General features: G+C 34.1%; 1 protein-coding gene across 1 annotated transcript in view; it reads right to left on the minus strand.

Annotated features, from left to right (window-relative positions):
* Nucleotides 1-522: 522 nt before the first annotated feature.
* Nucleotides 523-12,574, minus strand: part of FAM174A (family with sequence similarity 174 member A) — a 35,514-nt gene continuing 23,462 nt past the window's right edge. The window contains exon 3 of the mRNA XM_014796973.2: nucleotides 523-693. Coding sequence (XP_014652459.1) covers nucleotides 690-693 — 4 coding nt within the window. The 3' untranslated portion in view covers nucleotides 523-689. The remainder of the gene's footprint in view (nucleotides 694-12,574) is intronic.

A 12,574-nucleotide genomic window follows, 5' to 3' on the forward strand; every position in this document is an offset into this window, starting at 1 on the left:
AAGTTGCTAAAATACAATAACCCTTTTTTGATAGATTTTTCTAGAAACCATATAAAATACATATGTTAATATATAATTCTACAGTCTTTGGGTTTATTTTGTAAACATATTCTATCTGTACCACTTTAAAAGAATTTTAAATCATATTTATTGTTTTGCACACAACTCAGACATTTATTAATATTTTAAAAACCTAAACACAAAATAATAAATTTGGCTTCTTTTCCCCACAAAAATGGGAAACATATCTTTTTTAAAGAAATTTTTAAATTATTTTTACACACCAGTGGTTGTTGGGATTTACAGTTCCAGCAAAAAATAATTAACCAGCAAAAAAAAAAAAAAAACAAAAAAACATTAACTGATTAGTGGATAAAACAGTTCACAATAATATGGTAAGTAAGAGGCAAAAACTGATCAGAAAAGACCTGGTGTTAAAGTAATTTTCAAACAGATTTCTATTATAGTACAGTTTACTCCCAACAACTCTGAGCCCATTAAGAGCACTTCTACACATACAAAGACATAACAAAATGATACAGTATTTATTGCAACAACAAATTAAAGGTTGTCATAATATATGTAACTTAAATACCCCCCCATTGATAAAGTGGCTTCTTATTCCCTAAACATAGAAATTCTGCTCTTCATTGTAGAAAGATGAAGTCCTCTCATCAAAAGGCACATTCTTATCTGTAAGAAAAAAAAATACTATAAATCTTATCCTGGAACAAATTTAAACACATTTTAAAATATTCCCAAAGATTTGGAGTGGCAGGAAGATAATGAAAGTATTTAATCTAAGGGCATTGTAATGACTGGCACTGCTAAAACACATGATTACTTTGTCTATATTAATTATATCAGATACTATCTTTTGAATCGTAATTCTAATTTGTTCAAAGGGATTTTATATATAACTAATGTGGGCAATTAAAGTCTATGTAATAGTCATACTAAAATTATAGCCTCATATAATATTCACAAATGATTTTAATTTACTTAAGTATACAATAAAGTTATCTGTTTCTACAGTTTCTGTAAATATAGTTCTTAACTGATATTTCTACACTTTCCAAAATGAGGATTAATTGAATTTGCAGGCCTGGAAGTATACTCTATGAAACAAAAAAATGCTTTTAATATTTATAACACAGTTACAAAATTTACCCACACATAAAATATGTTTATGGATAAGGTTTTCCATAAACATATATAATGAGGCAAGTTTGCCCATTTTCTTACCTTATTGACTAGTTTATGGTAATATGAGGTTATATTTTCATCATACACATTTTTATAGACCTTAATTCTAATCATACATCAGGCTTTACTGTTACTTAATCCAAACCACAGCTACCAAAAAACCTCTGCTAATAAGAGCCATTAAACCAAAAGCATTTGTTCAAACCAAAAGAATAGCCAAAGGTGTGCCGATTTTACTAACTTAATAAATCTCCCTTTATAATCATGATTAACATTTAGAACTTCATTGGAGGTAATATATGAGAATGAATAATACTCTCTTCCAACTTATAGTTTTATCCTAATCTTTAGTAAGCAATCTATAATAGATCTCTAAATGATTATTAGATAATTATAAGCTAATGAGATTCTAATATATTTTAATTTAAGGGTAAATTGAAGCTTTTTAAAAAAGATATTGAAGGTTACTAAAAATCAATGTAACAGTCCTCATCTTACACAACCCTTGTCCTTTGCATGCTTGAAACTCTTGATCATTTTGATAAATGAATTTGTGGATTATGAAAAAATCAATCAGTAAAATCAAAATTGCATTTTTATTTAGTAGAGTAAGAACACAAAATGACAGGTCCCTAATCCCAACTCTATCATTAAATAGCCTTTTGAACTTTGACCACTTACGAGAATTTAAGGAACATTTAGCAATGGTACTATAAGATGTTTTGTGATCAAGAAGTACCTAGTTCATGAAGAATCTCTTAATGTACAGTTTCAGAAATGCATTTTGAGATTCATAATCAACCTCAAAACATATGTGAATAAGCATACCTGTCTATTATATTACATTACATATATCCAACATTTTCTTTATCTATTTATATTTTTCCAGATTGTACAAGGTGCTTTCCTACTTAAAGTATTGCATCTCTTGAGTTGGGATTTCCTCAGAATTCCACCCAGATGTTGTCACCCTGTCTAACATTTACTACGTGCTGTGTTGTGTGGAACCACCATTCTCTAATCTCTCCCTGGCATGACTAAACTACAGACCAAAAAAACCTGAAGATGTTCTTTCCCTACATGCCCCATAGGAAGTATTTTTAATCTATCAAGAATCAAACCCATCATCTTTCAGCCTTAAACCTGGTCTTCCTCTGTATCCTCTTAACTCAAACAATAATAATGCCATCTACCTAGTCATCATTCCCGTGGAAGCACTCAGGTCCTCTCCGATTACTTCGCATGCCCTGCATTCTGCTGAGCACTATTATCTTGTCAATGTTTTTCATTTCCTTCCCGTCCTAAACTAGCCTTTGCTTCTGCTTTGACACCTTTCAACTGAACAACTGAAACACCGTCAAAATATTGGAACTTAGTTTCTTCCCGACTGTAATGCATCTTTTACAAGGTCACCAGAATCATTTTCCTAGAACATAAATGTCATGGTATCACTCCCTCACTCCATAGCAGTTGATGATTTATGATTATTTTCACAAATAGTAAAATCTAAATCCTTAATATGTTGTTCTTTTAACATGCCCTTTTAGGTTTGGTATCACATCTGACTGATGTTTCATGACCCTAGTACATATCCTACGTCCTACAGAGGTTCATAACATGTACACACTCTCACAGAGGGCCATCCCTTGGCTCATGCTTTCAACTCTGCCTGAAATGCAACTTTCTCCCCTTTCATAAGGCTCTTATTTGAATATCTTACATATTTTTTTAAAACACTACAACTCAAGTATCACCTCCTCATTGAAATCTCCTATGTTTTTATCCCTAACTCAGTTTCTCAGAGATCCCACAGCAGTTTGAAACATGTGGAGTAATAGTATGGCATGGGGAAAATAATTAAGAGTTCCTACTACCTGGAGAGGTGATAGAGAAGTTGTAGAAGTTAGACTGGCAGACACAAAGAAGCTTGGAGACAGAACCAGGAGCACACAGTATAATCTATGTGGACCTTTTTAACAAGAGGCTCTTTTGGCAGAAGTGGCAGAGATAGAGGGTAAGGCTCCAAACCCAAGCAAGACTGCAAGTGTACCCCTATGGACAGGACTATATTTCATAGTTTCTGAAACACACATTTTTCCTATTTTAACATCTCCGAACTTGGGCTGCATCTTCCAGTTGATGGCAGGCATCTTAGAATTGCTGTCAGATAAGTGGTAGTTCTTACATAGTTGCCATTGTCTATATGTGCACAAAGTTGGTCAAAGCTCTTTGTATTGTTGTCACTTCAACCGAATTATATGCATGGTTGGTATTATAAAGAATGAGTTTAATGATGTTTAAAATGCCTTCAAAAAGATAATATCATGCATCATCACTGAAGCAAAAGTTATTGTATATGTAGAAAGAGATGAAAGAGTATAGTAGGTTATAATTTGGTATCAGTGAAACAAATGCTTATCACTGGAACAATGGTGTTGTTCCATATTTTTGCAAAGAAACAATCATGTCTTTAAAAATGGGAAGATGTCCCAGGCAGATGAAACTTCGCTAATTTCTGTTCTGAGAAACTATTACACACCAAGAAATGCATTTGAAGGCAGAAGAAATTGCCAAATTCTTCTTTAGAACGGTTGAAAAATGTAAAGTACTGACAGGTTGGTGTGCATGATTCTATTGTTATATAAAAATATATTATTTCATAATTATATTTACAGTGTTTTTTTATTTCTTAAAATTAATAGTGTCTTGGATTAAACGAATAATGGTATAAATGGGGAAAGGAGTGTGGAGAATCCTTACTTAATGATGTTTAAATCTTGAATTCACAATGTTTAAACTGGAAATAACTACTGAAATTGACAAGTTCAAGTTCTTCACCATTAGAATTTAAGATCTCAAAAAAATTAAGAATGTTACATCCTTGTTCAACCACACTCTATGGTAGTGACATGTAGAACCAGTACAGACAAATCTATTTTAAATGTATAGTCTCACATGAAAACAGACATAGGTACCCACAACATTTAATGCCTTCGTGGATTCCAAAGTATTTAAAATAGGGTATGCAACATATTGGGCTGTGTGTGCTACTAACTTTAATAGCTAACTATATTTTTTAAAATGACATTCATTCATTTAATCACCAAATATATATTGAGATCTTATTATCTGCCAGGAAAATTGTTTGATACTGGGAATAATGGTTATGACAAAATCCAAAACAGATGAAAAATAAGAAACATAATCCCCTGCTCTCTTATTACAGAACCACAAATAAAGCATAGAAATCATTCAGAGGACAAAAAAACTTGGCCTAGAAGGAAGCCTGAATTCTAGTATCATCTCGGTCAGTTATTTACCGGATGATCTAAAGTCCTTTTTCTTAATAAGGGGATAAAACAGTTTCCAAGAGAAGATTAAGGATGTCTTTTTATGAAGTCTTCAAGATGAAACCACAACCTACAGAGCCCAAAAGCTGGGAGAGAGTTTGGAGATGCAGTGCAACCACATTATTTGTCGAGTGACTTGGTAAGGCGGAAGAGTCAAGATACAATGGAGTGAAGTAAGGTCATTCAGTTATCAGTGACAGAAGCTCAAGAAGCACTTGAGTCTATATAATCATATTCTGGTGCTATTTCTTTTACCACAATACTTCTCATACATGAAGGTTTAGTCATTGGAATCTAAAGATTAAATCATATGTCAAATGCTCTATTGTTCTACCATTTACAGACTTCCCACTGCACTAAGAAAAAACTATTCTGGTTATGACAATAGATTCCTACTCCTACAAACAAATAACAGCAGCAGCAGCGTACTTTTGGCAAGCTCTGTGCTCTACCCTATAATCCTATTGTCCTGGATATCTCTCACTACTCTGCAAAACTGCTACTCATGAACAATAATTCCTCAGAATTCATGCCTTCATTCAGTGACTCTCTCCAAACCCAGACATTTTTCTCTTCCCAGTAGCCAAATTTAACCTTCAGAAAATATTTTGAATAGTCAAGGTGACATATTATAAGCTGTCTACTCAACATTTATTCTCTCCTTTTTGTTTGCTAATAAAAATATTGATTTTTTTGTGCGTGTGAGTGACGAGGGTAAATCCGTTGAGAGGAAGTAGACAGTTCTGAGAAATTTTGATTTCCTGATAAAGAGACACGTGTGGTATGTTCTTGTCTCCACCCTCTTGTTGCCTGGAACACAGATGTAACAGCTGAAACTATAGCAGCCATATAACCAGGATAAGAAAAGCAAGAGGAAAGGTTCAAGAAAATTGCATAAATGTAGACCCTGTCATCAACCATTGAATCAATACCAGGAGCCAACTACTGCAGACTTCTTATGATGTGAGAAAAACTTCTCAGTCTCTGTAATTCTAGGTTCTCTATTACTTGTAGTAAAAAATAGTCAAACTTGCAGAAGCAGACAGTAGAATGGTGGTTGCCAGGGGGAAAATGGAGAATTGCTACTCAACGGGTATAAAGTGTCAGTTATGAAAGATGAGTAAGTTCTCAAGATCTGTTGTACAACTTTGTGCCTATGGTTAACAACACTGTATAGTGCACCTAAAAATTTAAGAGGGCAGGTCTCACATTAAATATAATTACTACAAGAAAAAAAATTATCATGCTTTTCTATGAGATAAAGCAAGTATGTAGTATTAATACATTTTATGGAAACCTCAGTTAGAGTATTTCTCAAGCCATAAGAATACTCTGTCTCTACACATTATACAATGATACAATAATAAAAAAATAGACATTATTTTCAAGGACAATTTAAAAGCTAACCCAGAAAATCTTAAACTATCAAAATGGCTATAAATCCAAATCAAGTTTGAAAGGAAAAACCGTCCCTAGTGCAGTCAAAAGTATTGTTACTCTTTGTTCATTTAAATAAATTTGCCAATATTAGATTCCTGAAAATTTTTTTCCCAGGTCCTTTTAAAGAAGACACAATGTCTGTGGATTTTAGAGAATGAACACCATCTGAGAGTGCTGGGAAAGGTTAATGCCTTAATAATTGTGTTTAGGACTTTTCCTGTCCAAAAACTTGAGGTCTTTGTCCTTGTATTGTCCTCAACCCCATTCACATAAATCAACCTTATGGGTGGTTATGCTTCACCTCTCATGTCCATCTATCCCACTATATACCTTAGAGAGTCAGCAATCCAAACAATCACAGTGGAATATAAAACCTGATCCAAAGCAGTAAGCAATTTATTAAATGGATCAAATACTATTTGAACAGAAACTTGTAATTCAACTGTTCTAAAAGAGTTTTCATTTAATAGAATTAGTTTAAACGAGATCAATCAAACACTTTTGCTCTCGGTCTGTGCTGTCTAACACAATAGTCACTAGCCACATCTGAAAATTTAAACTTTCAATTGGTTAAAATTAAATAAAATTAAAAATTCATTTCCTCAGTCACATGAGTCACATTTCAAATATTCAAGAGCCACCTGTGGCTAGTGGCTATCAAATTAGATAGGACAACTCTAGATCATGCACTGACATGAGAAAATAGCATTACCAAACAGAATTTGATGTTACATAACATTTGTTAAAATAATATACGAATGATTCACATTCTTAATAAGCACATTATGATGTCTACTTATTAATGGAGCAAGACAAATTTTCTTCTAAGGCTCAATGTCCTCAGAAAAGTAAACCATACAAAAATAAAAAAACCCTTGATGAAGGTTCTCTTTTATTACCTGTTTAAGTAATGAGAAAGACAGTATCGTTCCCTTTAAGTGGATATACAGACCATCTTATTAGTAACACATCACTGGACATCCTAAAATACCAATTTCTATCTAAAATAAACATCAGTGCTTTGACACATTCCTATATTCTATTTACTTTGAATAAACTTACTTATTCTGATAATATACTCTACATTGAAAGTACTGTTTTAGAAATTAGAACTATTTTCAAATTGATAACTGTTTGAATAAGATCTTCTTAATGAGGGTTTTTAGTTAAACACTTGTATCAAATCTGCTTTCTGATTCTGATATCCTGACGTTAATAACCAGAAAATATTTTGTGGCCAAGTAACATTGAGCACAAATGTAATGAAATTTAATGAAGCAGAACAGAAGTAACTAAAAAGCAAATTTAAAGTTTTTTAAATTACATACTTGGCAAAAAACTACTAGAACAGCCTTGAAGTAACAGAAGTACTAGCTTTTAAAAGCTGCTACCAAGATTGTCAAAATGTCCTTTAGTGTACATCATTATAAAATAATAATTTTATTGTTCAGTAGATATCAAACTGCAAGAAAGTATTGCTCCCACTTGTTCTGTGTTGTAAAGGACTGTTTTAAACTGCATTTTTGAGACTAGTTATGAGTATTTGTTTCTAATATTTTTCTTTGAGAAAAATGAAGGTAATTTTTAATCAGTATATGCTATCTCTGATTCCCCATCAGTTTTTCTATCCAAAAGGACTGAAACATCCTACACAATGGTTAAAGAATTAATCATTGTTTTTCAGTTTTTATAATTCCTTTGTGCAAAAGGTTTCATTAATTAAACAAAAAATCACTTCTAATATACAAAATTAGGATATCAATAGCAAATTCAAGAGAAGTTATATTAACCAAGCTGTTCCAGTTATTTTTTTCCACATACCTACACATTTTCCCAATTTGACTGTACTAACCTCAGTGCTTCAATTACTAGATATAGTGGTAAGAGTGGTTAACTCTTCAATATCCATTCAACCCCAAATGGGGTATAATTCTGAGCTAATCATGGTACTTCCATTTTTCTCCCCAGGGTTTAGTTTAGAATTGATTACCAATGATATGAAAAATAAAAACAAAAAACTCTGTTAAGAGTTCCTGAGGAAACTTTTCTAAATCCAAAGAAAGACACACAAGAGAGCTAGTCCCTAACTTCCATTGAGTTACCATTTTGGGTGTGATTATACGAACTGCTGTCACCATTCTATTATCAGCCTAAAAATGAAGCCAACACATGAAGATGGGAAGAACCAACGGGATCATGGAGAACAGGAGCCAGGGCCCTGATGTATTGTGCCTGGAGTCGGCCCTAGCTGCGACATCTGTTATATGAAACAATAAATTTCCTTTAGGACATCAAGATTAAACCATATATTGACAGTTTCATATGGTTCAATCTAATACAAAGAAACAGTGAAAATAATTACCCCAAATCCCAACTACTAATAACAATTTTTAAAATTTTGATGTATTAAAAGGCATGATAAAAATACCCCTCTCAGAAAGAGCTGACTACCAAAGGGTAGTTTTATACGGTGATAGAATTGTAAGCAAGGAAATTCGTTTACCTCTCTGGAAATGACTTACTTCCTGTTATTTTGTGGATGGAATTTGGAAAATGAAGAGGAACTAATTTTAGAAAGCATTTAAACAATGAAGGCATCATCAGTAAGAGATGATCCAACAAGAATTACCAACTGTCATACCGTAGACTAATATGATTCTACATTGCAGTTGGCAAGATAGGCAAATCATAATCTTTATATTCCTCATTTTTAGGGTCCTCATTTGAAAATAAAGAGTAATAGCAAGGGATGGTTATAGAAGACAGAATGAACAGAATTTAGAATTATTCTCTTTATAGGTGCAAGTCAAATAAATATTTTAAAAAACGGAATGAGATTGCAGCAGGTAGAGAAGCCTAAATTACTTCAACTCTCTGAGCCTCAGTTTTCCTATCGTTAAAATAAGAGCAATAGGGAGTCAGCCCTGGTGGCCTAGCTGTTAAAGTTCAGCACTCTCACTGCTTCAGAGGCCCAGGTTCGCTTCCCGGTGGTCAAAGAACCATACCACCTCTCTGTCAGTTGCCAGGCTGTGGCAGTGGCTCACAAAGAAGAACTAGAAGGACTCATAACTAGGATATACAACCACGGACTGGGGCTTTTGGGAGGGAAAAAAGAAAAGAGAAGATTGGCAACAGATGTTAGCTCAGGGCAAATCTTTCTCTGCAAAACAAAACAAAACAAAACAAAACCCCCTTATAAAAAAAAATAAGAGCAATAGGAACTACTTTGCAAGACTGTCTTGATTTCACAGTACAAGGAACTAGCACAGTGTCTGGTACATCCTGCACTAAGAGTAGGTATTTACTAACAAGTGACTATTACAATCACTCCCATTGTAGTTCTGTTACTCCACTCCGTCCAGGCTCCACCCCTGGGCTCAGTAATAGGACCCCTGAACTTATCTCTCTGAAGACATTCTCTTTACCACTAACCTCAATTCCCTTGGTTTCTTCTACCATTTACACGGCTGTTCTGGGAAGCTCTTGATGAAAGTCCTCTTTCAGGTCCTAAAAAGACTCATAATACACTCTCTGTATAAGTATTGATTTTTTCCCCTTTATTGGGAGAAACAAATGGCATTATATGTGATTATCACCTGTTGTTAAAATGACTCACAACAAGATTTATATGCATCTTTCCCATAAGATAAATTTGAAATGTTGAATAAATTGATGGTATAATGCATGCTTAATCTCTAACACCAACATTAGAAGATCAAAAGAGTCCTGCTCATTGAATCAGCTTCAAATGAAGTAAGAGAGTTTGGATTTTATATCTCATCACAGGAAATAATCTCTAAGCTACAGAAGGTAATAGGAACATAAACACACCTCTACCCACACTTCTTTGAAACTGCTGTCCATTAGTAGAAAAGAAATGTGTCCACCTTCCCCAAAATGAGAGACATAAAAAGGGGTCCATACCTGCATAGATTTTGAAAAAAATCACAGCAGAGGTCTAGACACAGTGTAGGTGTTATTTAAATGATGTGTAATTTTGTTTGAAGAAGAATATAAAAAGAGAATAGAAAAACTGTTTGGTCTTGATTCTTGATGTACTGAAATATCCATCTTGTTCATTTTAAAAGAGGCAAAAGTAGTTCTAGCCTAGAGAAGAATGTTACCCTGATTTTGGCAAGGTCAAAAACAATAATGGGGAATCCCAAGTCCAGCTAATACTGCTTGGTTCTCTACTTCTGGCCTACGAATATCTACTAAATTGTTAACTACATGAGGCTGGGCATTTTGTCCAATTTTGTTCATTATTGTATCCCCAGAGCTTAGGAGAGTGCCTTGGGACACATGGCAGGCAGTTGATCATTTTTTTTAATGAGAAAATGAATCCATTCAATTTGCTATGTCCACTGAGATATCTCAGAGGTATCTCCAATTCTCATGGTCAAAACTGACTTCACAGCCTTTGACCCATAATCCCAATGGTAAAAATTTACCCTGAAAATACATAACAACACAAAATACTCCAACAATACAAAAATACATATATACAAGGTTATTCATTGTAGTATAATATGTAATTGCAAAATAATTGAAAACTACCTAAATGTCAAAGGTTAGGCAATTAATTGAATAAACCATAGTATCTGCACACCATGGAGTACTAGGCAGCTGTAAAAAATGAAAAATATCTCTATGAACTTATATAGCATGACTTATAAGAGATATTACTAAGTGCAACAAAAAAAGTAAAAAAGAGCATACACTGTATGCTTACCTCTTATGTAAGAAAGAAGATAAACATAAGAAATACATATTTCTGCCAACTTTTATCAAAAGAACCACAGGAAAGATAGACCAGAAAATAATGAAACTGATTATTAACAAGGGGTGAGGTGGGGAGAATGCAGTGGAAGAGATACAAGTGGGAGTGATACTTTTCTGAGTGTATGTGTCTACTTTTCTGAGTGTGTGTCTATATATCTAAAGACATCTTTTGTAGTTTTTACTTTTAGAAGCATATTAATGTTTTTCATATTAAAAAAACAATAAAAATGAGAAGGGGAAGGGAAATCTAAAACAGAAAGCAAACTCAAATGACTTAAATTATATTTCAAATGACTACTATAACCACATTGAAGAGGGGAGGAAAACAAGAACTAAGCCAAATCACTTACAGTATCTGACTGTATACTCTTAGTCTTGGGCAGGATGGGGTTGTGAGGAGAAAACTGCAAACAAAATCCTAAACTCTTCTTAGTATGTTTGTTTATTTCAGTGTTATAGGCACAGCAATGCTGAAACTGTATTAGTTTTATTATAGGATTGAGCAAATGAAGCAAAAGTGTTAATGTTATTGGGAGCCAGAATGCTGTTGGGAGTCATTCTCATGACAGAATAAGGAGAACACAATTATGGAAAAGGAAGAAGGCAAGAAAGAACCCAGTGGGGATAGACTGGAATGGCAGAATTGGAAATACGAAGTAATAACACCTAAAGTATGCATATACATGTGAGTATTCACGTATACGGGTGTGTGTGTGTGCATGCATACATTTCAGAGACTTGTCTGCTGAAACGGCCAAGAAGCAAGGACACCCCATTAGCAAAGAGCTCACTTAGTGCCCACTCAAAGGAACAAAGGTTCCTTGGATAAATGGCTGATTCCACGGCTGGGGCAGTGTAAACATAAAATGAGCATGGAACATCTTGTTAGGCCAGAAAGTAAGGGAGTCCTTAGAAAAAATGGGACTAAGTCACAAGGGCGCAGAGGCCAGCTTGAAGAGGCTCCCACTGGCAAGCACAGCAATGAATTATAAACCTTTGAAAAAAGAGAAAATCCTGATTCCACAGTGTCAATAAATAAAGAGATAAATTCAGAACGAATGAGGAAAGGCTCTTGCTTAGAGTACAACATCAATGCTGATTGGTAAATATGAGAAAATGTTGAAGTTGGAACATCATTATTTTGCAACTACCATAGTGAAGATTAGATCAGGCAAGAATCATTAAGAATGAGTGCTAGACCTAGGGGGAAATTAACAGTAACCTACTGGAGAAATTGGCAAAACCTTGAACAGGTGCATCAAAATTACTACTGCTAATGAAGGATAGATGGACATCGTGTGTCTCCAGATATGATATCCTGAGAAGGAGACAGAATGACCTATGTATATTTCAGCTAAGAATGCATAACCTGAATCTAATCATAAGGAAACATCAGAACATCAGATAAATATAAAACGAAAGAGATACATTCTTCTGTTTATTATGAGAAAGAGAGCACACAGGAGAACAAATGAAGTAAAATGTTAAGAATAGATGAATCTAGATAAAAAAAATTATAGGCTATTCTTTGTATTATTTTCTTTTCTTTTTTTTTTTAACAGTTTTATTTATTTATTTATTTATTTTGTGAGGAAGATCAGCCCTGAGCTAACATCCATGCTAATCCTCCTCTTTTTGCTGAGGAAGACCAGCTCTGAGCTAACATCTATTGCCAATCCTCCTCCTTTTTTCCCCAAAGCCCCAGTAGATAGTTGTATGTCATAGTTGTACATCCTTCCAGTTGCTGTATGTGGGACACGGCCTCAGCATGGCCGGAGAAGCAGTGTGTCAGCGCG

The sequence above is a fragment of the Ceratotherium simum genome, chromosome 4, assembly GCF_057802395.1.
Source record: "Ceratotherium simum simum isolate JZ-2026a chromosome 4, ASM5780239v1, whole genome shotgun sequence".
Classification (NCBI taxonomy): domain Eukaryota; kingdom Metazoa; phylum Chordata; class Mammalia; order Perissodactyla; family Rhinocerotidae; genus Ceratotherium; species Ceratotherium simum.